The 27,836-nt window shown below is 52.9% G+C and overlaps 1 protein-coding gene across 1 annotated transcript; it reads right to left on the bottom strand.

The window, feature by feature from the left end:
• Positions 1-24: 24 nt before the first annotated feature.
• EHD3 (EH domain containing 3) lies at positions 25-25,889 on the bottom strand. Its single transcript, XM_010948434.3, has 6 exons — positions 24,994-25,889; positions 16,169-16,345; positions 12,663-12,760; positions 4,221-4,633; positions 3,388-3,552; positions 25-694 (listed from the first exon to the last, which is right to left on the bottom strand). The coding sequence occupies exons 1-6, from the start codon at positions 25,218-25,220 to the stop codon at positions 167-169; spliced, it is 1,608 nt and encodes a 535-aa protein (XP_010946736.1). The 5' UTR covers positions 25,221-25,889; the 3' UTR covers positions 25-166.
• Between the last annotated feature and the right edge of the window lie 1,947 nt (positions 25,890-27,836).

The raw sequence follows: 27,836 nt of genomic DNA, 5'->3' as shown, positions 1-27,836 counted from the left end.
TGCCTGTGCTTCAACCAAAGCCAAGAACTTGAAGATCCACCTGGAAACCTGGGGATCACTGTCCCCTCTGGTCTGCAGTGCTGTTCTCAAGGTCTGTGTGTGTGTATGTGACATCGCCTCTCCCAGCTCCTCTAACACCTCCCGCTCTGCACTTTTGCACCTCCCGTCACTCGGCAGCTTTCCTCTTGGATGGGGGCACAAGGTGGGCAGGCAGCTCGCTGGGCAGCTCATGCCCCTCCAGCTTGACTTTGATGAGGTGGTTGGCCAGCGCGAACTCCTCATCGTCCAGCATGCCATCCTTGTCGACATCGGCCAGCTTCCAGATCTTGCCCAGCACGCTGTTGGGCAGCTTGGAGCGCAGCATCTCCTTCTTGGCGTTGGCACCTGTGATCTTGCCGTCCACCGGCGACAGGGTGTAGAATATCTCATCGTACATGGGCTTGTCCCTGGCCACCACCCACTCGGCGTCATCGATGCCCTCCCCAGCCCCCTCCCCGTAGCCGTGCCCGAAGGGGCTGTGCAGGGTGCCCTCGAAGGCTCCGCCCTTCACCCCCTGGATGGGCCGCCGTGTCTCCTCCTGGCGCACCAGCGTCATGAGCTGGGCGATGTCCTGGGCCAGCATGTCGTCCACCACCTCCAGCAGCTTGCTCTTCAGAGGTGGGAATTTGCTGAAGTCCTGGGCCTGTAGCTGGTCCTGGGAAGAGGGGGAGAAAAGAAGGTGGGGATGGAAGGCAATGGAAGGAGATCCCTCCCCCGTTGGGGAGGCTACCTCCTACTAATGCAAGAATGGTCACAGCTCTTTGGCCTGGAGGCTAAGTGAATCCACATCACAAAATCATAAAAGATATGAGAGCAGGAGAAAAAAGGCACATTGGCCCTTGGCTCTTTTCGGGAGAGAGCAGAACAGCGACAGGGATTGGAAAAGAAAGGGAAACTTAACAATTATCTGTTTGATCCATTTGGATTCCCTTTAATGTTCCAGAAAACACATACAGTCAGTCCTCTGTATACGAGGGCTCTGCATCCATGAATAAGGAGGGCCAACTCTACTGTGCCATCTTGTCTAAGGGACTTGAGCATCTGTGGACTTCGGTGTCTGTGGAGGGTCCTGGAACCAGTCCCCTGCGGATACCTAGGGAATGACTAATTAAATTCCTCTCTAAGTTTGGCTATTGAACGCTAGTTCTTGAACGCTGAAGACTGGGTCATGTGGGTGTCCACCTCGGTAAGGGTGACACCTGAAAACGCCGGAAGTGCTGTCACTCCATTAATGATCTCATTCACTCTGCCCCCCACAGCTCGTGCCTTTGTGAGAGCAGGCAATCACATTCTGTTGCCATTTAGGGAAGGAAAAACGGAGGCACAGGCAACGAAAAACAAATCACAGCAGAAGGCAAAGGTCATTCCCAAGCCAGCGGCTCTTAATCAGGGCGCTCACGGGATTATCTGGAAAGAGTTTTCAACCATCGGCTTCTCCCTGAGGGTCCTGACACAGCAGGCGGGGGCGGCAGGCAGGTTTGTAAAGCTCCCCTCGTTGACTTCTCAAGACCCCACCACACTGTAAATGAAGTATGTTCCTGCTTTGCATGTCTTTGCCGCTTTGAAAGGTCCTGGGTCTCCAGCACCCAGCTTCTCCTTGGCCTCTATAATGACAAGATGAGAGCTTCCCACTTCTGCCCTGGCTCTGGCCACTGCAGTCTCAGGGCCACGGGAGGAGCCGGTGCACAGGGGACAGTCTCAGGACAAGCACAGTGAGGTCACCGCAGAAAAATTCAGAAAACGCCCACAGCTACATTTCAAGAGCAAGTGTGAGGCTGGGCGTGCTCACCTCCCTTCAGGGAGGACAAGCCCTTTCTTCTGCTCTAGGTCCCTCTGTCTCTCCCAGCCTGTCCACATCTAGGTGTTTGGTGGGCTCCCAACTAGAGGTCCCAATATCTTCCAGGGGACACAGTGGGTGCTTCCACCAACCCACATGTGCCCCGACAGGACAACTGTTTCCATTACTGATGCAGCATCCCTAACAACAGAACCTGACGTCCGACTGGCAAATGAGCAAGAAGGTGAAACCATTTATGCTGCAAAAGGATTCTTCCCATTTGAAAAAGTCATATGATCCCTATCAAATGTCATCCTCCGCAAACGTGCGCTTACAGATCATTAATTCTTAACAGAAAGAGAAACTGAAAGTTGAAATCCAAATTACATGAAAGCAATTCTGAAATTAGTGACTGACTCATGGTAGGCGGCTATAGGGATGAATGGATGCATGAGCAAACGCATACTTTGGATGTCTGTTTTGTCTTTCTTTTCATTTTGACAGATAGGAAACTGAAAAATGCCTCTTTGGTACTGTACTGATGTTCTGAAACCCTAACAGTAACAAGAACAAAAACAACATTACTACTACATCTGCTGCTGTTTTTTTCCTAATTGCTTCATCCTTAATACGTTTTTTATTTTTAAATAATTACAGAACCATGAGAATCTGCAAAAACTGTCCAGAGAAGTCGGTCCTTTGTACTCACTACCCAGCTTCCCCTACTGGTGACATCTTCCCTAACTTGCTACTGCACTTTAAGAGCATAGTCTGTGCCAGGCCACGCTGAGGGCCTTGCACATGTTATCTGATGGATACTCACAGTCTCCACACAAGGAGGGGCTTTTGTAACCTCAATAGGTAGATGAGGAGACAGATGCTCAGAGAGGATCCAGTTAGTATTGTACTGACCGTGGACAGCTTCTGGGGTTTCTACTTGCAGCCTATGTGAACACTACACTCAGAAAACCCTAAGCAGGTTAATTACCTTTGTAAACTTCAGTTTGCTCATCTGTAAAAGGAGGAGGAAATGCCTCCCCTGGGGGACTGTTTCAGGGATAGCATAAGAACCATGTGTCACAGACCCTAGCCCAAGAGAGGAGCCCACGGTGCACCCCAAAGATGGCGATCTCCGGTGCAGACTTCTGCTTCTCCACAGCTTATGTCCTAAATTGCTCCCAAGTGGGAGCTCAGTGGTAAACTTAAGCAATGAAAGGCCAAGAGAATGTTCATTTGTCAGGTGACTTGCTTTGCTTCACGTGACCCCGTGGGGAGTCCAAACCTGCGGTAGCCGTGACTGGGAAAACTGGAGGTGTCAGACTCCAAACACCTGCTAACACCCCTGCCCCACTGGGAGCCCTGGGCTCTGTGTCTTACCCCAGGCCCAGATACGGCACCTGTTAGGCCGGGGTCAATCCAACAGGGAGGGCAGACCCTGGGCCATCTGCCTGCCTGCTGGTTCTGAGTTGAGTTTCACACCAGGGCATCCAAGGGGGTCCTCCTTCAAGCTCAGGCTGCTCAGCCAGCTTGTGTGACATTGTCCCTTTCCTGGAGCCCCAGAGCCTGCTTACCTGCATCCTCTTCAGGTTGGGAAAGTCCCCAGGTGAGATCTGGTGCTCCCGCTCAATCTGGCGATAAATCTCGCCCAGGTTGTTCACCAGCTCCTTTTTCTTGTTGTCCTTTCCAAACACCGAGGGCATCTCCTTCTTCAGAGAGCTGATGATGTAGGCATGGACCTGCATAACAGGAGCAGAGAGAAACCTCTGGATCAAGACCTTGATTCTTTCCTTTCCTCGAGGGCAGCTCCCACCCCATCTCTTCCTGTAAATCCCTCCACCTGCTCCTACTTCTGAAATAATTTTTGTCTCCACCTTGTCTCTTCTGCTGCTTGCAGCACTGAGCTATTTTGCTAGATCTTAGGGGTAAGGTGAAGTTGTGGGGAGGTTAAGGTCAAGGCAGTAACAGGGATGATAATTCTGGTGATGGGGTTGATGACGAGGAAGACAGTAACAATTCACATGTACCAAGCACCTCAGAGGCCACCAGGCACTGTGATGAAGGCTTTCTCATTCTTTATTCTACTTTATCTTCTAAGTCTTTCAATTTACTGATGTGGAAACAGGCACAGAGAGACCAGGGCCCTTGCTGGGGTTGGGATCACAGAGTAAACTGGGCAGTTGACTCCAATCTGGCCATCTGATGCCAGGGCAGGTGATCATAACCATCACACTATCCTGACCCTGCCTTCCCACCCCCCGTCCAGAGCTGGCATGACTGATGCTCCTGATGTAGTGCCTATGGGACATCCTCGCGTGGGCAGGCAGCAGCTCAGCTTTTACAGCTGAACCCCCTCCCCCAAGCCGTTGTCCCCGCCTATGCTGCCCATTCCCCCCGGCAGCCTCACCTTGGCCAGCCTGGCTCTCTTGATGAGGTCATTCAGCTTGCGCAGGGCAGCATTTCGTGGCAGACTCTGTATGTCTCGGAACAGATCCTGCTCTTCGGCCTCAAATAGCTTCCGGTTGTCTGGGATGAGAAGGGGGTGGGACCAGAAGGAGCCGATGTAGACCCGGATCACCTCGGGGGTGTTCACGATCTTCCCCAGGGACCACATGAGGGCCCCGTACACCCGCATCAGCTGCTGCGTCTCGATCTGGTCGGCCTTGTTCAGCACCACCCGCATCTTGTCTTCGTGGTTCTTGAGGGCTTGGATTACTTCTGAGAACTCGTCAGAGATGTCCAGCTTGTGGGCATCAAAGAGCAGGATGATGCGATCCACGCGCTCGGCGAACCACTCGAGGACGGCAGCAAAGTCGTACCCTGCCGGCAGAGCAGAGTCAGGGGCTGGGGACTTGGGGGCACAGGGTAGGGGTTTGGGGAGAGGCAGCCAGTGCTGTAGAAACAATGTCTTGGGAGTCAGATCTGGGTTCAAATCTGTCTCCTCCACATTTTCACTATTTGGCTTTGGGCCAGTTGCCAAATGTCTCTGAGTCAGTGTTATTCCCATCTATAAATGGGCCGACTAATAGTATCCAGTTAATAGAATTTAAAGGACTAAAGACACACGGAGCCCAGCACACAGCAGCTGCTCAGTAAATGCTAGTTATTATGACTAACATCATTATCCCATAAAGCACAACTACCATCCAGCTTCCCTATCATTGCTTATTGTATTTAGCAGCCAGGAACCCTGCCTGAACACATTTTGAATAAAGACCTATACATTTTTAACAAGGCCTGAAAACTGGGGAAGCAGAAACATGTAAGATACAGATGACGGTTCAGACCAGATCACTGGTCTGGATGAAACCTGAGGCTCTTGACACATGCCTTGTTCTCATGCTGGTCCATGAGCTCACTTCCTTCCTTACTCCTTGGACGCAGCCTCCAAATTCCTAGCTCTTAAAACCACAAGGGATTTCTTCCGTAGGATGTGACAGATCTCTAACTGCCATGCCTTGGTTATTGGGTACTGAGCTGCCTCAGATCAGGCTGGTTACAGGAGCCCCACAGCACCTGCTCCACTCAACCCCAAGTAGCAGTGGATCTGGGAGGGGCTGGGGAGGGTCATGTCAACAGTCTGCAGATTCAGCCTCATATTCACTGACCCTTAAGAGCTGGAAGCAGCCTCACCTCTCTGTGCCTCAGTATCTTCTTCTAGAAAATAGAGGGCAATAGATGGTCAAGTGAGGCTCAGAGAGGTAAAGTGACTTGCTCAAGGGCACACAGCCCAGGAGCAGCAGCACTGGGATGCAAATGGAGGTATCAGGCCTGCTGCCACTCCCCAGTGCCACAGCTCTGGCAAGAAAGTCAGAAGTCCAACGGTAGGATCAACAACCCTGGCTCCCACTACAAGGGTTACAGAGGCATATACCCTGGGGCCCTAAGCTTGTTGCCACCATTGAGTGGGAGACTGAGCAATCAGGAAAAAGCCAGCCAGCAGTCCCTGCCCTGCTTCATGAAGGAGACTAGAAACCAGGGCAGGTCACTAGGCAGCCGCCTTGCAACTGAGTCAAACTGAAGCTGCTCTGATCGCCTGTACCAGCAGTTCTCAACTTGAGCAGAATCCCCTGGAGGGCTTGTTAAAACCCAGATGGCTCAGTTCGCAATTCAGTTCACACCACAACCTCAATTTCACCCTCACAGCACCCTCAGAGGCAAGCACAGTGAGAAGTAATATCCTTCCCAGACAAGAAACCTGAGTTTCTGGGATGAGGGCTCAATCGCGGGCCAGTGGGGGTCTAGGACTGGACCAGGCCGTGGGGCCCTGGGCTCCCTGCACAGGCCAGGTGGGCAGCGGTCCTGCACTTGGCACCTCCCTGCCTCCCCCACATCCCACGCACACGCCCAGCCAGCAGCTCCCCCGGAGCCTAGGAGGCCCCTGCACTCCTGCTCCAGGTGGGCCTGCAGCCTGTACCCACTCTCTCCCCTCCCACCCTCCCTTCCCTGTGCTGACTCCAGGATATTATTAATCTCTTTCAGCACAGCCAGATGGAGGGCAGTCTCAGTCTCACCACCCAAAGGCAGTCCCCCAGAGCTGGGGGCAGGAAGGGGGCCAGAGGGCTCAGAAAATCAGGGCAACCTACTCGCCTCTCCCAACCTCCCCACCCAGAAACGGGGTCATGGCCTTGCTGCTCTGGTGCCTGCAACTCTCACAAGTCTGCCTTCCCCGTAGCAGCAGGGCTCGGAGGCCTCTGGCACTCTGCTGAGACCTATTCCCAAATCTCGCCTGACAAGGATTTAGCTGTGTCAGTACAGGCCATGGTGTGTGTGTGTGGGGCGCAGCTGGGAAGAGCTGCTGCTGCCCCCCACCCCCACCCCACGCCATGTGTCCTCCCCACCCCATCCCCGCACAGCCCATTTCCGCCCTCAGAGCTCAGCACACAGCCACTGGGCAGCCAGAGCAGCCAGCCCTGGGCGCTTAACGACAAGGCTCAGGGCGGGTGAGACGTGCCCAGGGCCATGCAGCTGCAGGAGGATCAGCACCAGAACTCAGGTCTTCCCACCCCAAGCCCAGCGCTGCAGCCACCCATGGGCTGCGGAAAGTGAAGGGGCCAGAGAAGCTTCGGAGAAGAGCAGGGCTTTGGAGGGGGTGGAGCAAATCCCAGCAACCTGACCAGCCCCCCGTGTGGGGTGGGGCGGGGGAGAGAGTGACAGCACAGGTCACTGCTGCCGGAACAGCACGGCCCCTTGGCTGTTCCTGCCCCCAGGGCCAGGTCAGGCGCCCTCGGGCAGACCTACCTCTCTGCTCACGCACGGAACCATGGGAACCGTGGAAAGCATAGGGACCATCCGGACAGTCATTGGATGCATCATCCCCTCACGCCCTGGGAGCGGGGTGGGGCAGGGCCAGGAGAGGGCGCCCTTCTCAGCTTCCCCTGCGCCCAGCACGGTGCCCAGCACACAGAAGGTGCTCCAGCAGTCATGGCTGAACAGAACTGAAATGTGAGCCCTGTTCTGCCTTTTATATCCTGGGGACAGTGAAAAAGTCACCCCCAGGCCTCAGTTTTCTGGTCTTTGAACTAATCCACTAGACCCTGCCAGAGGGTTGCTGTGAGAATCCAAAGAAAAGGATGCTGGTGAGACCATTTGCCTATGACCCTGGCCGTTCCTCTGGCTCTGCCCCCTTCCAAGCGCCAGTTTCCATGAGATGGGTATGCTCTGAAGGGGTCACCTGAGGAGCACTGGCCAGGGCAAGCTCACCTCTAGTCTCTGCTCAGCCATTAAATGGCTGTGTGTCCTTAGGCAAGCAGCCTTCCTTCTCTGGTCCTTGGTCTCTCTCTGCCTGTTAAACCAGGGGGTTGGACTAGATCTCTGGGTTTCCTTTCTTAGCTCACCACTCCCTGCTTCTGAGACTGGAGGTGTGAGGGTGGGGAGTACAGCAAGATGGAGTTTAGACACAAGGAAGCTCTTGCAGGACAGGGGGACAGAAGGCTGGGGGCTGTGGTCTTAAACACCCCAGGTGCCTATGTGAAGCCTGCTCCTGTCTGAGGACAGGTGGATGGCTTTGGGGAAATCTTTCCAGGATTTCGCAAGCACAGAGGCCTTCAATTCACCCTCTAGTTTTGCAAATTTTGCATGCCCTGGCAAGCAGCTATCAAATCACAAACTCAGTAATGCAGGTGCTTTCTCCCCAGGTGTGGCTGCATAAGGGTTAAGCGAAGACTGTGGGCTTTCTCTGCAGCTCAGCTTCCCTGCTCCTGACTGTTCAGAGCCCAGCAGCCTCCAGGCTGGGTATCTAATTATTTCTGTGGATTGGGTTTATGCGTATCAGCTGTCCCATTTATTTTCTATGTGGCCTTGGGCAAATCTGATTCTGTTTTCTTGGCTGTAAAATGGGATAAAAATGACTGACTGATGAGGGGTCAATAGTAGAACCACGGCAACAAGATAGTGGAGGGAGGGCCCAGACTCAGTCTGGAGGCTCTGCTGTGATGTCTGCGGAGACAGGGCCCCTTTCCTCCGCTGTTGTGGCTCTGAAGCCCACAACAGGAGCCCCTGAGCACCTGCTGCAGCCCGGGGGCTCATGAGATGTGGACTAGTGGGTGGTGGGAGAGTCAAGCTCCGAGAGACTGACGGTGAAGCTGGCCTTCCTGGAATTACCCATAGCAAGTCTGCTGGCTCCAAGAGATCTGGTCTGCAGGCACCAGAATCAGACACTGGGCAGCCTGCAGGGATCTGGGGCTCTCCCTACTGCCCCCAGGTTCCAGAGGACTGCAAAGAAAGCACTTCTAAGTGATGGCAGGCAGAGGAAATTGATGAGACAGTAAGTGCAGCAACTCCTGAGTCATCCCTGGCTTCCTCCCCGGCCTGGAACGCAGTGCCCGGTGCTGACAAGGCTGCACTGCTTTGTGTTTGCAGCCACACAATCTCATCTGATCCTCAGAATTCTCCATGTGTCAGGAGGTAACCAGCCAAGGGAAGGGGACAGCGGATAGGGAAGGGAGAGGGGCAGAGAGGCTAAGGGGCTCACCCAAGCTCACACAGCCAGGTGGTGGCAAACTCAGGACCCAGACCCTTGATTCTCATCCACTCTCCTTTCTTGGCTCAGAGCCCTGCGAGGCTGGAGCTCAGGGGTCTGAGCCCTCCCACCAGACAGTTACTTGTGGTGGGTACATAAAAGGTACGATCCTGCCCCCAAAATCTCTTTCAATATTTGAAGACATTTTAGCAAAAGAGAAATTAAAAGAATGTGGGAAGAGTTCAGACAACAATTGGGAACAGAGGTCACACTGCGTGCCTCCCAGAAGTAACCTTGAAAAGTGGCCCAAGAGACTCATCACAGGCCTCTCCAATGACAAAAGGTGTCGGCGAGCCCTTTGGAAGGGACTCAGGACTCTGCTGCTCTGTCTCCGCAGTGATGCCCCCAACAGGCATGTATGTACCACATGTGGTCTGGGGCCCCAGAAGCCCCAGAAAATGACAGGACAGGCCGGGGATGGGAGGCTGTGAGGATCAGCCTAGACCTTCTGAGGTCCCTCAAGGGAAACTTGTAGGTGTGGGTTTGCCCTCACTCCTCCCTGTGCTCCTTCCGGACAGGCCACGATAATGTGCTGAAAGGCACTGTGCTGGGAACCATGGGGACCAGAGTCCCCATCCCAGTTCTGAGACCCGGCAAGTTTTTACCTGCTCTGGCCCCACCGAGCTCACCTGTACAGGACCAGGTCTGCTGGGAGTGATGTGAACCACACGTGGAGGGGTTGCATTTCAAGGGTGGGGCCTGTGGGGATTTCTCGCTGAGATGCTGACAGGAAATGTGGTTCCCAAGTGTGAGGACACTTGGCTTCCGGAGCCCTCCCACTCCCACTGCATCCTTGCTTCTTCCCAGTAATGAGATTGGGCTGGGCACATCCTGTCACGTCCAGGAACTGCTTCCCAGCCCCTCTCCTGCCCATCCCAGTGCATCTGCATCTAGAGACAAGGGCGGGACCGGGACTTCCAGGGCTCAGGCTCCCGGATGTCCCCTGCTTCCTCTCTCCCCTCAAGACACTCACCGCACCCCCGGGCCCAGGCAGAGAGGCCACAACCTGAACAAGGACCTCACTCTGCCCAGCTCTGGCCCAGGGCCTGAGTGCTCCCTCCTGTGAAGCCTGCGGCCTGGGGAGCCCTTGAGAGTAGCTCACTTTCCAGAATGTGGCACACCGGGGCCGCAGCCCAGAGGTAGCTCTGTGTGGACTTGACAGCAAGTCCTGTTTTTCTGGTGAGACACAGCCGTGTGCCTGGCGGGAGGCCTGGTGAGCAGAACGTGGGCTGGATTTCAGGCTTGACACGCCCTCAGACAGGTGCGCTCCAGCAGGGCTACCCAGGGGCCATGCACGGACTGTCCATGGGGCCCTGCCTGGCTCTGGGCTGGAGGAAGGCAAGAAGCACCAATTCGAGTTCTGAGAGCCCCTGGCAAGAAGTGTGCAAAATGTGTTGGGTTCTGTGCACATGCTGCGTGTACGTGTGTGCGCAGGCGGGAATGGAGGGAGTGTGGGGGTGTGTGTGTAGGTATAAACTGAACTATAGGTTCTCTGGCTGATTTTGAGGAAGGTCTCTTCATACTGGAAACTTTCCTCATTTGCCTCTGACGTCTGAGGGGGCCTGATATTCCCTGATTTTCCAGTCTCTGTGGAACGCTGAGGTCAGCACTGCCCTGGGCTGACGATGCAAGACCGGCAGCCCAGCTCTCAGCTCTTTTTTTTTTTTTTTTAATCACAGGCTACTTCTGCCAGCTGCATTTCTAGTCTAGACTCAGGAGGGCAGAGAATAAACTGGCCTGTGTAGATATCATAGGACCATCACTCCTCCCAGAGGTAGGGGGGGACCTGGTGCTTAGTCAGTGAGGGGTGGGAGGGGACAGGAAGGACAAGCAAGAAAACCAAGCCCCCAGTTTGCCGTGGAGCAGCCACTGAGGTCCAAAGATAAAGGCAGGAGAGAAGACAGAGGAACAGGAAAAGGGAATGGAACAGAAGCTGAGAAGGCAGGAGTCCCTAGAAGCGGGGCAGCCACATACAGCTGCACAGGCTGTGCACTGCACAACTGCAAGGGAGGCCACTCACATAGGTTCCCTTGGGGTTGGATAAGGGGCGGCCCTGGCTGGCAGATAATGGAGAGGGAAGGGAGCTCACCAGGATCCAGACCCAGAGCTGATGTCTGTATTTCCATTACTGTCTGTGGACCTCACTAGGTCAAGTGATGGATATCATTACCCTTTGCTACACACGGGGACATTAAGGTTCAGCAGGAAACAAATGTGACCTGTTGAGACCCACAGGTTCTAAAACCCAATGCTCTGAACTCCCAATCTAGTGCCCCTGGAAACCCTGAAGGCTGGAGTCCCCTCTGGACCCACCCACCTGTCAGGCTGCACTGGCCTTGCAGGTCCACGTGCCACCTACCCTAGATAGTTCAGGTCAAGAAGTTGGCCTTCCCTGAGCCTTCCTTGAGGAGGCTGTGTGAAACAGTAAATCCCCTGTAAGCCTAAACTCAGAATGAGTCTAGATGAACCCTTAGGGGGTGAGGGTGGGGACTGGATGGAGAGAGGGAGTATTTAGGGAGACAAATAAAAGCAAGAGAGAGCCACCCAAGCTGCCCCTCCGTGGGGCCCTAAGCAGAGTACCAGGGTGCTTACAGAGGGCAGGCCGGCCGGAAGGAGCGGGTGAAACGGCCCTCCCCGCCCAGGGCAGTGGGTTACATGCTCCCCTCACCCACGAGGCACATGCGAGAGGAAGGCAGATAGTCACCTAAGGTCAGCTCGGGGGAGAGTTCCGGCTGATGCCCAGAGGACTCCTGCCTGTCCAAAGTCTTCCCTTCCAGGAAGCTGGCTTCTGAGTGCTGATTTGGCTCCAGCCCAGCTCCCAGCTCCAGTATTGGGTGGGTGTGGCTTCATCAGCTTTTCTTACCAGAAATAGAGTACATGGCATAGAAAGGGTAGGGGGCTACCCAGGGCACACAGCAGGGTGTGGCAGGAGAGGCTGGGGGTGGGGAGCCAGGACTGTAGTTTCAAGCTTTTTACAGAATCCATCTAGTATTTTAGAGCTAGAAAAAAACGATGATGATGATGATCTGTAACATCTCATGTTTCTCGGGCACTCGCTAGTTGCCAGGCAGAAAGCTTTTTACCTGCACTATTTCTTTTAATCCTCAGACAGCCCTATAAGATAGATAGATAGAGAAAGAGATAGAAAGAGAGAGAGAAAGAGAGAGAAAGAGAGGAAAAAGGAAGGAAGGAAGAAAGGAAGGAAGGAAGAAAGAAAGATGTCCCCTCCTCTACAGATGAACCAGCTAAAGGAAAGAAACCTGTCAAGGTCACCCTGCCAGGAAGCATTAGAGGCAGCTTGGAACTCTGGCAGCCTGGCTCCAGAGTTCATCTCCTAACCACCACGACAACCTCCCTTGATGAACAGTTACCCACATCTGTCGGGACTGAGCAGTTGTCAAATGCTTTCACATACCAGCTCCCTAGTCTGATGCCCAGAGCACACAGCCATCCTCACGCTGTTGGTGGAAGTGCATCTGCTTCCCTGCAGAACTGTACCCCCTAATCCCCGGGGCAGGGATGGCAGGAACTTCAGAAACAAGCCAGGGTCTGGCCCATGAATAAACCCGATGAGGTGAGTAAGGCAGGCAGTCATGTCTCCATTTCACAGATGAGAAGACTGAGGCCAGTGGTGTCCTGAGCTACAGTGGACCTGAAATTGTCCACTGGCCCCTGCTTAGGATGACCCCACATGGTACACGAGGCACCGCTGGCTTGTTAAGAGATAGCAAGGCCCTGGGAGCCTCTTTCCTGGGATGGAAGTGAGAGAACAGACCAGAAGGAACACAGCGCAGAGCAAGAGGCAACCCTCCCAGGTGCCCCGCTTACCTCGACTGATCCTTTGCTTCTCCCCAGAGAGGATCCCCGGCGTGTCGATGACGCTGATGCTCTCCAGCACGGGGTTGGGCAGCTGGGCACACACGAACCTGCATGGGTGGAGAGGGGACCTGCGGTGAGCCACCATCCCGTGGTCTCTCGAAACCTTGCGGCCGCATCCTAACCCTCCCTGCCCTGGGGCAGAGGTTCTGAAGCCTGGCCACCTTCCAGTGGGCCCAGGAGCTGTACTTTGAGGACACTCCCGGGGTGATCCCCAGGCAGCTGGGGTCCTAAGTTTGTGAGCCCCTGCTGTTGGGGACACCATGATGTCCAGACCCTGACCTCTGCCCCCCAGGGAACACAGGTATGAACAAGAACAACCACAATATGACATGCGATGGGACCAGCACCCCAAGGGAGGTCTGAAGGGCTCGGGACATCTAAGGTGGAGAGAAGGCTTCCAGGGAGGCTTCCTGGAGGAGGCAGTGTGTGTGTGTGTGTGTGTGTGTGTGTGTGTGTGTGTATGTGTGTGTGTGTGTGTGTGTGTGTGTGTGTGTGTGTGTGTGTGGTGGAGGGAAGACAGCAGTTCCAGTCTGAGACAAAGAATAATGGAGAGAGAGCCGTGTTAGTGGGTGAATGGTGTCCTCCAGAGATCTGCTTTAGTTCTGCCCCCAGTAGCTCAGAATGTGACCTTGTTTGGAAATAGGGTCATTGCAGACATAATCAGTTCAGATGAGGTCATACTAGAGTAGGGTGGGCGCCTCATCCTTATAAGACAGGAGAGCGCTATGTGAAGACACAGACAGGCACAGAGGGAAGGTGGCCCTGTCAGGATGGAGACAGATCAGAATTCCGCTGCCACAAGCCCATAAATGCCCGGAGTAAGCAGAAGCCACAAGGAGAAAAGAAGGAACCTCCTCCAGAGGCTTTGGAGGGAGCTTGGCCCTGCCAACACCTTGATTTTGGACTCCTGGCCTCCAGAACTCTGAGTCAAGAGTTATTTTAAAGCCACTCAGTTTGTGGTAATTTGTTCTGGCAGCCCTGGGGAACTAGTAGAAGCAGGTGCGAGTGTGGCAGAGAAATGCGAGAGAGAGAGACAGAGAGAGAGAGAGCAGGCACCATTCCAGGGGGGACTCATCACTAAGGTGGAGTTGGAAGGCTGGAGCACAAAGACACTGGCCGGATAGGGGGGCAGGGGCCGGATCACCAGGGCCTTGAGGGCTGCGTTAAGAAATGTGGATTTTACATGGAGGGCAGTAGGAGCCCATTGGAACATTTTCAGCAAAAGAGTGACACAGTCCAACATGATGGTTGTCAGGCCGTCCAGTTCACTTCAGCAAATCTTGATGCATCATCTGCTGTGTTTGTGGCGCCCTGCTAGACACCAGGGCAGAAAAGGACGTGGCAGCCCCTGTCCTATCCACGCTGATGGCTTCCCTTATGCCAGGGGCCCAGCCACACTCTGGTCCTTAGGTTCTAAGGCACACCCCAGAATTTCTTTCTACAAGAAATTTCACATTTTGCTGAAGCCAGTTTGAGCTGGGTTTCTGTCACTTGGTGACCAGAAGGTCATGAACGTGGGGTTGGTGTCTGGGGTCAGGGCTGTCGTCAAGGCATGGAGAGAGAATGGCAAAAGGCTAAGGGTGACACCAGGTCACAGGAGCCAGAGAAGAAGGGGACCAGAGGAGACTGGAGAGGGTCTGGCTAGGGAGGCAGGAGGAGGCCCAAGCAGTGGAGAGGGGATGGAGATGGAGAGAAACCAATACCAAAGGGAGATGGGGTAACGTAAGGATGGAGAGCGCTCCTGGCTTATCACTAGGAGGTCTGGATGACCTTCACATGGGCAGCTGCGACAGGGGGAAGCCATGTTCCGCAGGTTAGGGGACAGGAAGAAGTGAGGAGATGAAACTTGGTATGGGTGGAAAGTGAGAGCGAGAGTTGGTGGGGCCTCCTGTAGGGTTTTCAAGAGGAGATTGTTCCATGTGGAGGAGAAGGAGCCAAGGGAGGGTGGAGCTGTAAGAAGGAGACTACCTGATGAGGCGGTCCCTGGGAAGGTGGCCCCGAAGCACACTGCAGGGAGGGAGGAGGCCGACCTTGAGGGGAAAGAGAGGACTCCACTCTCTGTAGGCTAGGGGGAGGGAGGACTGATGCAAATAAACGCCGTGTATGGACAGATGAAAACAAACCAATTACAGGGCATCCATGGAGATGGGCTTCCATCCTCTCTAGAACAGGAAGCAAGGTCATCTGCTGGGCGAGGAGGCTGGAGTGTTTGGAGAGAAGGGGAGAGGGGATGTTGAGGGATGCGAAGAAGACCACTGGGCAGCACGGAGATGGGAAGCAGACGTCTGAGGTGTAGCCTCCCTGCGTGTGGCTGCAGGGAGGGAAGGGGGCTTTCCCCCACAGCCCCCACTCCTTGTTATTCCCTCAGTGGATGTGCTTACAGAAGAGCAGAAACCTCACAATGCCTTCTATGTATGTACGCAGTGTGGTTATGTTCATCAGAGTATTCCTGCATTAAGCCACATTCTTTTAATTCTCCCTGCTTATATATATTTTTCCCCGTATCTCTGCCTGGAATATCCTTAAAAAAAAAACCCCTTTCAGTGTAATTTCATTCATCATCAAACATTTGTGTCAAATGCCAACTTTTCTACAAAGTCCTCTGGCCTTGGAGGAGGGTATTACTATTATCCTATTTTACAGATGGAAAGAGTGAGACACACAACAGTTAGGTGATCTGTCTAACATCCGTGGTGCTATTTGGTAGAATTTGAACCCAAGTTGGTCTGAAGCCAATGCCTATAGTCTTTACCTTTACTCTAAATGCCTTCAATTAGAGGAAGCAGCTTAAAAGAATTTTAATGCAATACACATGCACAATTGTGGTGTGGCTACAACAAGCGTGATTGGGGGCCAGCCTGTATTCCAGTTGAGCAGAACAATGGGGAGGCCCAGGTCACCTTGCCAAGCATCTCTAGAGCTTCCTCCACTCAAATTGACCCAGTGACCCTGGTGTCTGCAGGCTGACTTGTCCTAGGGAGGTGACTGGTCCAAGGTCACACAGTGAGTTTGGTAGGAGGGTCAGTGCTCAAAGCCAGGGCTTCTACCTTAAGTCCAAGCTCCTTCCCCCAAGTACCAACAATGTCCAGGATCAGAGGGGAACCTTCCCTTGCCTCCTTCCAGTTGAATTCAAATCCCTTCCAGAGTCTAGGAAAAAGCTGAGAACCACACAGAGCAGCCCTCTGTGCTTTTGTTGGAGAGAGGTTCAGATTCGAGAGATGTGATTTGACTAGTTGAACCTTTCCCTGCTCCTTGATAAGGAGAAATCAGCCCGGCATTTGCAGCTTGCATATCCCTAATCAATGGTGGTCATTCCCAGCAAGAAAGGGACAATCAAGAGAGATTTCAGGTCTGGAAAAAGTACAGACTTCCAAGTCCCTGCTCCGCCCTCTCACTTCTCACACTCCAAGAAGAAAAGAGAGCCCCCAAGGCCTGTGTGTTACCTCTGCGCTCACCTGTTCAAGAAGGCATTGCCAAAGGCGTTCAGTTTCCTGAAAGGTTTCTTTGGATCCACCACCAGGGCGTTCCCCGGAATGGTCCCCTCCACGTCTCCCTGCATCACCGCAATGAAGGAGTCAGTGGTCGGCTCGGGTCCAATCCTCATGCCAGGAAAATCCTGTTCCAGCAGGTACCTGGCAGGAGGGAGCACAGTCACGATGCAGGGATTCTGTTCACAGATCAACACTGCACGTCTACCACAAGGCAGACACAGCTGTGAGTCACAGCAGAGGGGCAGGTCCAGAGCAGGGAGATTTCACGGCAGGGAGAGATCTTCATGGATGGGGAATCTGAAAACCTCTGTGCAGAAGGTGGGATTTCAGCTGAACTTAAAATATCAAATCTGTCCTTCTTGACCCTTCTTTTTTTCCCTCCCTGAAGGAGTAGAGGGTAAAAAGAGCAAGGTTTGGACTCAGAAATGGCTAGAAACCGATTCCTACACAGAATATTGTAGACTTCCCAGCTGAAGGTCGTCTGTGTTAGATTCAGGTGTGCACAAAGTGATTCAGTTCTACACACATATGTAAATACTAGGCCACTTTATATAAGGGACTCGAGCATTTGCAGGGGAGGTGAGATCCTGGAACCAGTCCCCTCGGATATGCAGGGACGACTGCACTGAGGAGACCAAGGCTTTGAAGGGTTACGTGGCTTTCTCAAAGTAAAACAACTGGAACCCAAACTCTTATCAGACTATTACCAAATCCTTTGCTAACTGTCCTCTATACTAAGGAAATCACTGCCAGAAAGTTGATCAAGGCCTCACGGAAAGTCAGGGCCTCAGCACCTTCCCAACATGGGAGATCGTTGTTCAGACTTATGAAGCACCTGTGACGTGCCAGGCACTGTTCTAGACTGTCCACGGGTGGTCCAAGGGCTGAGCTCTCTGTCCACCCTGTGCTCCCCACCCCAAGGTGGGCCGGCTCTGCCCAGCGGGGTGGCAGCCAGGGAGACTCGCTGGGGTTTCTTCCGGCTCCTCGACATCCCTTTGTGTTCTGAGCTGTTGGTTTACTCCGTGGTTCCAGGGCAGTTCAAGTCCGGTGGCTATGGGCTCCCTCCCCGAGGAACCAAGGAACTGGCAGGGGAGATGCGGGGGCGGAGCTGCTGCCCGGGGGGGCCGCCCCGCCTGCAGCCAAGGTTTTAGGTTGCTCTGGGGAGCCCCTCATCTCCCTCCAGCCTCCCAGCCCAACAATCTGGGTGTGAGGATAGGATCTCCTCCCGTCAGAGGACCGTTCTGAAAGGCGCGTTGTGATGAGAACACATCACCGTAGCTGCACATTTGGATGGCACTTGCTGCTTTCTGACGCGTGACTTCTCCTTCAGGGTCCCAGGGGAGAGGCAGGGACCTTCAGGGCCTGGAGCCAGCAGACCTGGTTCCTCTAACCACAAGGGGTGTGCCTTTCGGAAGGTTCTCGACCCCTGCAAACCTCAGCACCTTCCTCCCTAACATGGGAGACCATCGTTTCGATTTATGAAGCACCCGAGACATGCCAGGCACTGTTCTAGACTTTCCCCAGATGGTATTGTTCCATGGTCACGTCTCCTCTGACATGAGCACTGTGACTCTCATCACCAAACGGGCCCCAGGGGGAGCCCACCTCACCGGGTGTTCTGAGGGTTAAATTAGTTACAGACCTTGAGTACTGAAACCAGTACCTGGCCCTTAGGTGACCATCCCATTTTACAGAGGAGAAGATGAAGCTTAAACAATTTGCTGCAGGTTACGCAATCAGTAAACAGCAGAGTTAGGATTTGAACCCGGCACTTGGATTTGAGAATTCCAGCTCCTAACCAATATATTCACTGTCTCCCTTCCTGCCGGAGGTCTCTCCTTGGCCAGGAAATGCACAAGGGCTGAGCACTCCTTGGGACTAGAAAGAGAAGTGAGACAAGGCGGACACAAAGGGATTTGGTTTGGCAGGAGGCCGGCCAGGGGCCACGTCCTTGAGGGGCTTCCGGGCCCACAAACCAGGAACTCCTCATCTCCATAAACGTCTGTCTTGGGGCCCACAGCTCAGCCTCAGTGAGTGAGGGGCGTGTAAAAGCTGTTGCTATCAGGTGACCAGAGCAGGCCCACTGGCTCTCAAAATACAGTCTCGGAATTTGAAGCAGTTTCATGAGAATCAGCGCCATGACTGGGAAACCCCTTCCAGTCTTGCCTATTTGTGCAGGAAGCACCTGTCTCGGTAGGTGCTTGGGTGAGAAGCCCCAAGCAGAGCCCCGCAGGGGATGTGATGTGCAAATCCTGAGGCAGGAGGAGGGATGGCTGAAATAGACAAGGGTGGAAAGACAGTCTGAGGCAGCCTCAAAAATGCCCAGGCTGAAAAGGGCCAACCAGCAGTGATGAAGAATCTCCCTGACACAGGCGTCTCAGATTCCACCCAGAGAGAGACGCAGTGCCCTGGCAGATGAACAAAGGGTGACAGGGTGACGCTTCCCAGCACAGTGGGGGTCACTTCCTGGGATGTTCTGGAGCCACAGCCTCAGGCAACCCAGCAGGGGCCTGGAGACTGGACCTGCTGTCCTGCCCCTCTGCTAAACCCACCTGACCCTAGATTTGCTGACCACACATTGGTCTGGCAAAACCAAGTCCAGGGACACAGCCAGGCGAAGCAGAGAACCCAGGGCTGGGTAAATTCTCAGGGACATTTGGGGATGGCCTGCAGCCCTGAGGTCCCCCTTAACAAAGCTGCTACTATGTCCAGAGAGGAAAACCTATTGAGGGATCTCATGGCTGCTTCTCTATGGGGAGTGATACAGATCGCCTCTGTTGCCAGGCGCAAACATTCCCACAGCAGTGTAAAAAAAGAAAAGTTAATTCAAGCCTGGGTGGGAGCAGCTGAGAGGGAGATGCGAAAGAATACAGGAGGGACAGGCAGGCAGGGCACCCACTGTGAGGCAGGTGCTGTTCTGAGACCTTTCCCAGATCATCCCACTTAATCAGTTCTAGCAGCACATTATTTCAATTTTGCAGGTGAGCAAATTGAGATAGAGGTAGCCCGAGCTCAGGGCCGAATAAAAATATTTAGGGGCCCAAAGAGCTGAAAAGATTTGGGTGCCGCCCCACCCCACCTTGCATCAAATCTGAAACAGATAAATACTAAACCCTAAATAAAATGGGTGTAAGGAAGCCCAGTGCAATTCTGATTTTTCCCATGACTACTCCTCTTCATATTTTTCTTAAGCAAATTATTTCCTAACATTTCCCTCATTTTCTGGTGTCCTGCTTGGCTGGCAGTCTAAGCATGTGGCTTGCTTTACTGGTGACCTAAGCACCCTGGGTAAGGCATGGGGCCAAGAATCTTTACCCAGTCTGCCCCCAGTGGACCTGTCTCTGCAGCAGTGTGGCCAAACCTCCCCGCTGCTGGGGACAGTGCCCAGGCGAGGAACACAGGGGCTGGGGCCACAAACTATGCCTGTGGAGGCCTCGGACTGGCTGGACCCTCTGTCTCTGCTCAGTTAAGGAATGTGCCTCAATTGCAGATGTGGCCTTGGGCAAGGGCTTCAAGAACCCATTGCCTCAGTTTTCCCAGTTCATAAAATGGGATAATACTGCATTTCTAACGAGCTCAGAGAAACAGAGTGAAGGTTTTAAGATGATATACATGAGGTTTGGGAAAAGCAACGGTTATACCAGACACCTGCCCGGACTGGCAGAGACAGTCGTTAGAGAACACGAATACCTCCTCACTGCCTGTGGGCACTCAGAGCATTTCTACCTGGACTCCAAATCCAGCACTGGTGTCTCTTCGGTGAAGCCTGAACTGATTCATTCCCACCTCACTCCAAACCTAATTACTCACTTTCTTCCTCCTAAATCACATAGCTCTTAATTTGCATATTTTAGGTAGATGCTAAAGGCATGCATCACTTTCTGTTTTGTATTATAGGTATTCGTGTCATGTATCTGTGTCCTTGGTCTAAGTCTCGTGTACTTAAGCTTTAAAAAGGGGTCAAGACAATAATACTTGCCCTTTCGGCCTCACGGGGCTTTAGGGAGACTGTAGAGCACCCCACGGACACAAAGTGAAGTAGGAAACAGGGACTCGATGGCTGAGTTGAGGTCTGAGCTGCTCCATGCTCCCCTAGCAGCCACCACCGTCCCTGGTGCACAGCAGCCCCCACCATGGGACAAAGTGGTCCCAGCACAAAGGAGAGGGGAGGCCAGATTGTCTTGACTGACCTCACCTCACTGCCCAAGGTTATGCCTCCAGCCTGGGAGGGGGCAGCAAGATGCCCGCTCCCAGCACACCCCTCCCCCGGGGCCCGCCGCACTGTGGGCGGGACCAGATGGGGGTGTCCGGTCCCTTCCCCTTCCTGAGGGCCAGTCTCTCAGCCTCTCTGGTTAGAGAATCCGCTGGGAAGAGGAGAGGGAATGATAAAGCCGCAAGCGCAGCACCTGGAACATACCTGGCCCTACCCTGGTTCTCCCTCCCTCCTAGTCCTGAGGGGGACCCTATAGGTGGCGGTTACTATTTGCATGGTTCAGAGAGGTTAGAACTTCCTGGCCAGGCCACGGGGCAGGCGCCTGGCGGAGCCTGGGTTCTGCTGAACCGGCCGGTGTTCTTCCCATGGCCTGGTTCCCCTGTTCTTCAGAGGCCCTTCTCCTCCGTCACGCGTCTCCTGATGCCCTCCCTCTGCACACCCAAGTCTCAAGGCAGATCTTAAGCTGACCTCAGGCAGGTGGACCCCGCGCCCCTGGCCCGCTGCTCCTGGAACAACACTCAGGCCTTGCGGGTGGGTTTTCACCCAGCCCCACGTAGGGACCAGCAGATCAGAGCCCTGGCGGGAGAAGGACGTCCACAGACCTCGGAGGGAGGACAGAAATGAGGAGCCCCAGGGGCTGTGGCTGGCAGGATGGGCCTGGCGGGGGTCAGAGGGTCTACCTGGAATGGAAGTCCGGCCCCTTCTCTATCCCTTCTGCTTCCTGGAGAATCATCTTGCCTGGGGAGGTGTTGAGGCCCAGGCAGTGGGCTTGCCAGGGAGGTGATGAGGGAGGGAAATGCAGGGTCACCTTTGCAGGGGGATGCAAAGAGCCCCCTGAAGAAGTGGGGGAGGTGGGAGGGCCAGCTGAGCAGCCCCCGACCCCACCCCGCCATGTGCTCATGCATACTTTAGAGTCCGAGTCACGCTCTAGAAGGGCCAGACGACCCTCAAGACCTGCTCAAATCTCCTTGTGGAGACCCAGGCCTCGTACCCAATGCCCCTGGCCCTCTGCTCCAGCACCGCCGTGGTCCAGCCAGGCCTCGCTTGAAGTCCCTGAGACACAGCCTTCCTCAGCCCCTGCGACAGCCAGCTAGTCACCTCTGTGACCAGGGGCAAAGGGTGCCAGAGAGGAGGGACTGGAGGCTGCACGCCAGAGGGAGGAAGAGTGAAGAGAGAAAAACAGCAGAGGCGGGAGGGAAGGCAGCCAGGGCCAGAGGGACACAGAGCTACTGTCCTCCGAAGAGGCAGCCTGTGTTGAAGGAAGCAGCCACCAGGCCAATTGATTGCTTAGTTTATTACCCCGGGTCGCCGGGCCTTAGGCCAGGGAAGTTATTTCAGGCAGAGATCAGAGCACGTTAATTAGCGATTAGAAGAATGTCCTTTTCTGCATGTTCTTCCTGAGACAAGAAATAGACCCAGAGGCAAGTACATATAACTGAGAGAGGAGGCAAAAGGCCAAGGGCCAGCGGATGAAGAGACAAGTCTTTGTTTCTGAGGGAAAGGTCCCTTGCAGGTTCAGGCCAGAACACAGACCTCAGTGAATCACTACGCTCAAGGCAAGAAGCAGGGATGGGAGAGGCCGGCTGATACCCGATGTGGAGCCCTCTTTGCTTTGGGGAGGGGCTCTTGTACCAACTTCCCCTCTTGGAAAGCAACTCAGAAATATGACTCTAAACACCAAGATTAAAAAGTAAAAAAAAAAATTTTAAAAGCCTCAAAGCTCTGTACAACCTTCAGCCTAGTGATTTCACTGTGGGACTCTGAGAAAACAGCATAATATGTGGGAAAATATTGTGCAAAGAGATATAAAGATATTCAATAGCAAAAAAAAAAAAAAAAAAAAAAAAAGAGAGAAACAACCTAAAACATTCAAAAGAAGTAGGCTGCTTAAATGAATAATTGCAAGGCATACAGTGAAGTATCTTATAGCTCTTAAAAATAATGCTTACAAAGAGTCTTTAATTGACCCAGGAAATGCTCATGCTATAAGTGAAATGAATAAATCAGTATACAAAATTACATTATGGCATGATCTCAACTGTGTTATAAAATACCTAAAAATACTGAAACTATATATATATATAGTTTCTATATATATATATATATATATATATATATATATATATATATATGATATTTAAAATAGTTTCCCCTGAGTCATGGGATGACCAGGGATTTTTTCCTTCCTCTGCAAATTTATTCTTGTCTGCATTTTCCAATTAAAAAAAAAACTGTTCAGTGGATTTAATGAGAAGAAAGGAAAACATGTAATTTGGTTTTGGAGGACTTCCCTGTGCTCCAAACCCTCCTCCCCTGCTGGTAGCCTCTTCCTCAAAGGGAGACAGGTTTTGATACACAAGCTAAATTCAGTTACTGACATGAGCGGGAAGGGAGAACTCCTGCACTGGGAGGATAAGAAAGAGGAGAGATCTGCCTCTCCCGGCCTCCTGTCTCCCTCAGATAAGGAATAATCTGTGGCAACCCTGCTCTGCCACTTTCTTAGACCCGGTTAACAGCCAGCATGACTCAGGCAAAGCCAGGACAGTGTCTCAGACAAGAGGCACTTAAACACATCTGCTGCTTCAGGATCCTACCCCCAGGGACACTCACCTTCCCCATCTCCCCTCCTGTTTTGCAAACGAGGTCTCTGAGACCCTGGATGAGGTCCCTGGGAGCTAAGGACACAGTTGTAAGTGCTGGTGCTAGGAGAGGAGACGCTCTAACATACTTAGAGTTATAACCAGTGTGTCCGGAGGGCTGGGGAAGGCCGTGCAAGGGCAGGAGCCATCTGTAAATGGCCTGTGTTCCCTGCAGGGCATCAGCCACGCCAGGTGGAGGTCACTGATTACAAAGGAAACTGGCCCAGAACCCAGGTAACTCTGAAGTGCCCTTGGCACTTTGGGTGTTTATCAAAATAGGGAGATGGATTAGATCAAAGGTTCTTACCCTAAAGTCCAAGGCAGCCCTTGGACCCTCAAGATTATATGGAAATTTGGGATGTACGTGCTTTTTCTAAAGATGGGTCCACAGATTTCATCAGATTTTCAAAGTAGGTACAGACCTTTTGAAAAGCTAAGAAGGAATGGACTAGATTCATCGCTAAAGGTCCTTGTAGTTCTAACCATCTAAGGTATCCAAAAGCCAGCATCCCCCAGGAACCCAACTTCTTCAGCAATCACTCAGCCTCTCAAAGCTGCTGAGTGCCAGGCTGTCTAGTCCACAAGGGCAAAGTCTTCAGGTGTTTTGTTCAGACTTGACATGGTATTGTGGCGCATGCCCTGCTTGTGTTAAAAGCTGAGTGCTGGAGAAAATTAGTATCTAGAAAATCAGGAACCAGACTGTGAACTTTTCTGTTCTCTTTGCCAAACAAAGCAGAATGCTTTGCATGCTGCAGGTGCTTGGTCAATGAATGGAAACATGAGCACCCCTGCTTTGAAACCTTCTGTAGGAGATGAGCACCACTGACTTGGGGGGTGGTCACTGAACCCATCACCGCTCTCTACGAGCCTGACTCTCAACACAGAGGGCCACAAACACCCTCAACAGCTTCCAATGGCTGTGAATGAGGCCAGGGAAGATGGCAGGTTGTGTGGACTAAGGACTGGAATGAAGCCTGTCCTCTAAAGATACGAAAGATGCTAATGACACTGGTGGCCAATATGCAGACCTCTCTGAATGCAGGGTGGACAAACTGACTTCTTGGGGATCCCTCCAGCCCAAGGATTCTGTAATTCAAGGGTATGGATGACTGACCCTCAAAGTTATAGGCATTTAGCCAACCATCTCCTCCCATGAGCCTAGGTCCTGCATCCCAGGTTGGCCTCCCACTCTGTTACATGGCTTTGGGCGATTCATCTAACTTCTCTGATTCAATTACCCCAACAAGTCAAGGGGCTGGATGAGACTATTGCCAATATCCCTCCCACCTCTAAAAGGCTTTAATCTGATTACTGAGCCATTAAGATCAAGGGAAAAGAAAAAAAGCATTTGCTTCTGAACACTGCTTCTCTCCAGTCTCTGAGAGCTGTATGGAGGAGCTCTGCTCAGAGGAGGAAACTGATAAAAGAAAGACAAGTGGCTCTACCAGACAGGGGGCCACAAGCTTCGGGCCCACATCCTCAGCTGCAACTGAAAAGTCCCTATATGAGTGGCTGAAGACTTAAAAGGCAAGGGAAGTGGTTCTGACTATCAAAGGCATGTCCCTACAACCTGCGGGTATAAACACGTCTACCAGCATAAGGTACTCTTGCAACCAGGAGCTTTCTCACTTGTGCCTCCTGGGTCTCAGTTTCACCATCCAACAGATGGGAAGAATAGGGATGGCGCCGAACTTGAACACTTCAAGGTGACCACCTAAGCCAAGGGCTAAGTGCAGTGGAAAGACACTAGGTAGGACGGGGTGGGGGACCCACAATGAAATTGTGGGGTAAGCTTTGGACATTGCCACACAAAGATTTCTTCAGAGCCTTCAAGGGAAGACTTCCGGTTTGTCCCCAGGCAGGAGGGGACATCGGGAGTGACAGAGGGCCCAAGCGCTGGGGGGCAGGGTGTGCTGCCAGGGTCCCGGGAGTCTCACCTGATGAAGGTGGTCTTCCCAGTGGAGTACTGGCCCACCAGCAGGACCATGGGCTTGTTGTCGAAGTCGGCATCCTCCAGCGCGGGCGAGTGGAACTCGTGGAAGCGGTAGTGCTCTTCCAGGGGTAGCAGCTTGCTCCTGTAGAGTTTCTTGAGCCCCTCGCTCACTGTCTGGAAGACCTCGGGGTCTTTCCTCCGGCGGTCGTCGGAACCCAGCCAGCTGAACATCGCGGTCGCCACTCGCTGCCCCCTCGCGCAGTCCCAGCAGGAGGGCACGGAGCCCCGCGTCGAGGGAGGTGTCCTGCAGGGCGGGCCCTCCTGGCTCCGAGCCGCGCCGCCGCCTCACCGGAGCGCGGGGCTCAGCCTCACCATGGCCGGGGCGCGCGGCTTGGGGGTCCCTGCGGCGACGGCGCGGGGCCGGGAACGCGCTCCTCCCCTACTCCTGGGACCAAGCCCAGCCCCAGATTCATCCAGCAACCAAGGCCGGAGGGAGGAAAAATATCTGGACTGGGCAGGGGGACTGCGATCTTGGAAATAAAGTCAAACCTGCAATTAAATGCCAGGTGCGGGGGTCCCCGGTCTTCCCCAGGCCTCTCTCGCTTTGGCTCGGATGTAGGTAAGGGATGCTTCTGACTCTGCTCCTGCCCGCCAGTTCAGAGGCTCAGTGGAGGCGGTGGCGCTGCCCAGCCCGCTTACAGCTCAGCATCCGCAGCCGCAGCCTGCAACCCCAGGCTCCGATTTAAATGCCAGCCTTGCAGGAAGCGGGCTCGCGGAGGAAGTCCCCGAGTACTGGCAGGGCTGGCCCGGCTCGGCGGCCCCGGCGAGGAGAAGCTGAGCAGGGCGGCGCCATGTTTGTGGGCAGTCGCCCCACTGGGGACCCGCGACCGCTCGCTGCCTGGGAAGGGAGAGATGCTGAGTCCTGTGGGAATGCTCTGGTATTTCAGTCCCGGCCTCTGGAGGTTTGATTTGGGAACAGCGCCCTCTCAGGGACAGCTGCGAAGACAGAGTTGACCTGCTTCACGCTCTCCTCGCTCTTAAATGTAGACTGTCCCTTAGTTACTGAGTTCAGTCCCTTAGGAAGACAGATACTCTATTATTTGGGAATGTATTCCTGGGAGCATGGAAAGAACGGTCCAATATCAGCTTACCTTAAATGACCAAAACTGTCACTACCCAAACCTTTTGCCTGGTTCGGAGTGAAGTCAAAACCATTCCCATTCACTCATTCATTCATTTGTTCATTCCTTCCAACAAAACCAAACAAAACAAGCAAAACCTCCACAGGTATTGAGCTGGTATTATGGCCCGGCCTCAGTTTTGGTGGCTGCGGTTACAAATTTGATCACAAAGATGAGCACCTACAGTCTCACCCTTCCAAGAGCTCCAGCCCAGGCAGGCTGCAAAGAGATGGGAGCCAAGGGATACGGCTGCACAGGGGAGGAGGCATTCTTTTTGTCTGGCTAATTTGAGAAAGGCTCGCAGAAAGCAGGACTGTGAGCTGGATCTTAAATGATGAACCTACAGAGAAGGAGGACATTCCTGGAGGCATAAAGAGCACTTGCAAAGGCATGGGAACATGGAAGAACTTGGTGTGGTGAAGGCAGGGTAAACAGGTTGCTAACTAGAGTATGGGGTTCAGGAGGGTGGAAGGGAGTGACTGGGGCCAGGTGCAAAAGGCTTTGCTTGCCAAAACTGGAACCATGTAGGGGATAAGGAGCCAATAATAATATTATTACTAATCATTGTTAACATTAAGTGCTGACCACGTACAGGGGCCTGGGCTAAGTTCTGGGTGAGTGTTACTTGAATTCACATTCACAGCAGCACTATAAGGAAGATCATATCTCCAGTGTCATCCTAAGTATAACAGGGGTGAGAACAGCTGGCCAGGTATAGGCAAAAAGGGGTGCATTGTCTATAGAGAATTTAAACACAATAGTAAGACTAAAGTCAATCTGCTTTATATTAGCACCATTCTAAACAGCGTCAGTGATAAAATACTCCTCCCTGCCAAGGCAGATGGCTCCCATACACTCCCCTCCACCGAGGAGGAAACAGACTAATGGGCCAGGTGGGACTGCTAATGCTGGCAGCAGTGCTGGGGAGGGACTGAGGCGCTTAAGAGGCTGGAGGCCAAGAGACCAGTTGGGAAACTATTTAAAAATGTAGGAGTCAGGCTACTCGGAATGGAGGAAAGGTCATATTAAAGAGGGTTTTTTAATGGCATAGAATTGACAGATCTTGGTAAGCAATAATAAGAGGAAATAGGGTAGGGCGGAGTCTCGGATAATTCTGAATTTTCTACTGTAGAGGACAAGATGGCTGGAGACACTGTCCCACCAAATAGGGGAGTCAGAAAGAGAGCAGAGTTAGCATTTAAAGTTTGGAACATGTGGTTGAGGTCCCAGCGGGAACTCCAAAGGGAGGAGCATGGTGAGCTGCAGAGATTCGGGTGGGGGTTGTCAGAGGAGGCGGCTGGCTACACTCTCCTTGGTTACAGCTCAGATCTCCTGACTCCCTCCTCTTCTTTTTTTTTTCTTGAAACCTTTATTTACTCTTTTTTTTTTAAATCGAAGTATAGTTGGTTTACAATGTTGTATTAATTTCTGATGCACAGCATAGTGATTCAGTTATACATATATATAATGTATATTCCTTTTCATATTATTTTTTATTATAGGTTATTACAAGCTACTGAATATAGTTCCCCGTGCTACACAGTAGGAACTTGTTGTTTATCTATTTTATATATAGTAGTTAGTATCTATAAGTCCCAAACTCCCAGTTTGCCCCCTGGTAACCATAAGTTTGTTTTCTATGTCTTTGAGTCTGTTTCTGTCTTAT

Source organism: Camelus bactrianus, chromosome 15 (genome assembly GCF_048773025.1).
Source record: "Camelus bactrianus isolate YW-2024 breed Bactrian camel chromosome 15, ASM4877302v1, whole genome shotgun sequence".
NCBI lineage: Eukaryota > Metazoa > Chordata > Mammalia > Artiodactyla > Camelidae > Camelus > Camelus bactrianus.
This window is presented reverse-complemented; position numbering and strand designations above follow the sequence as displayed.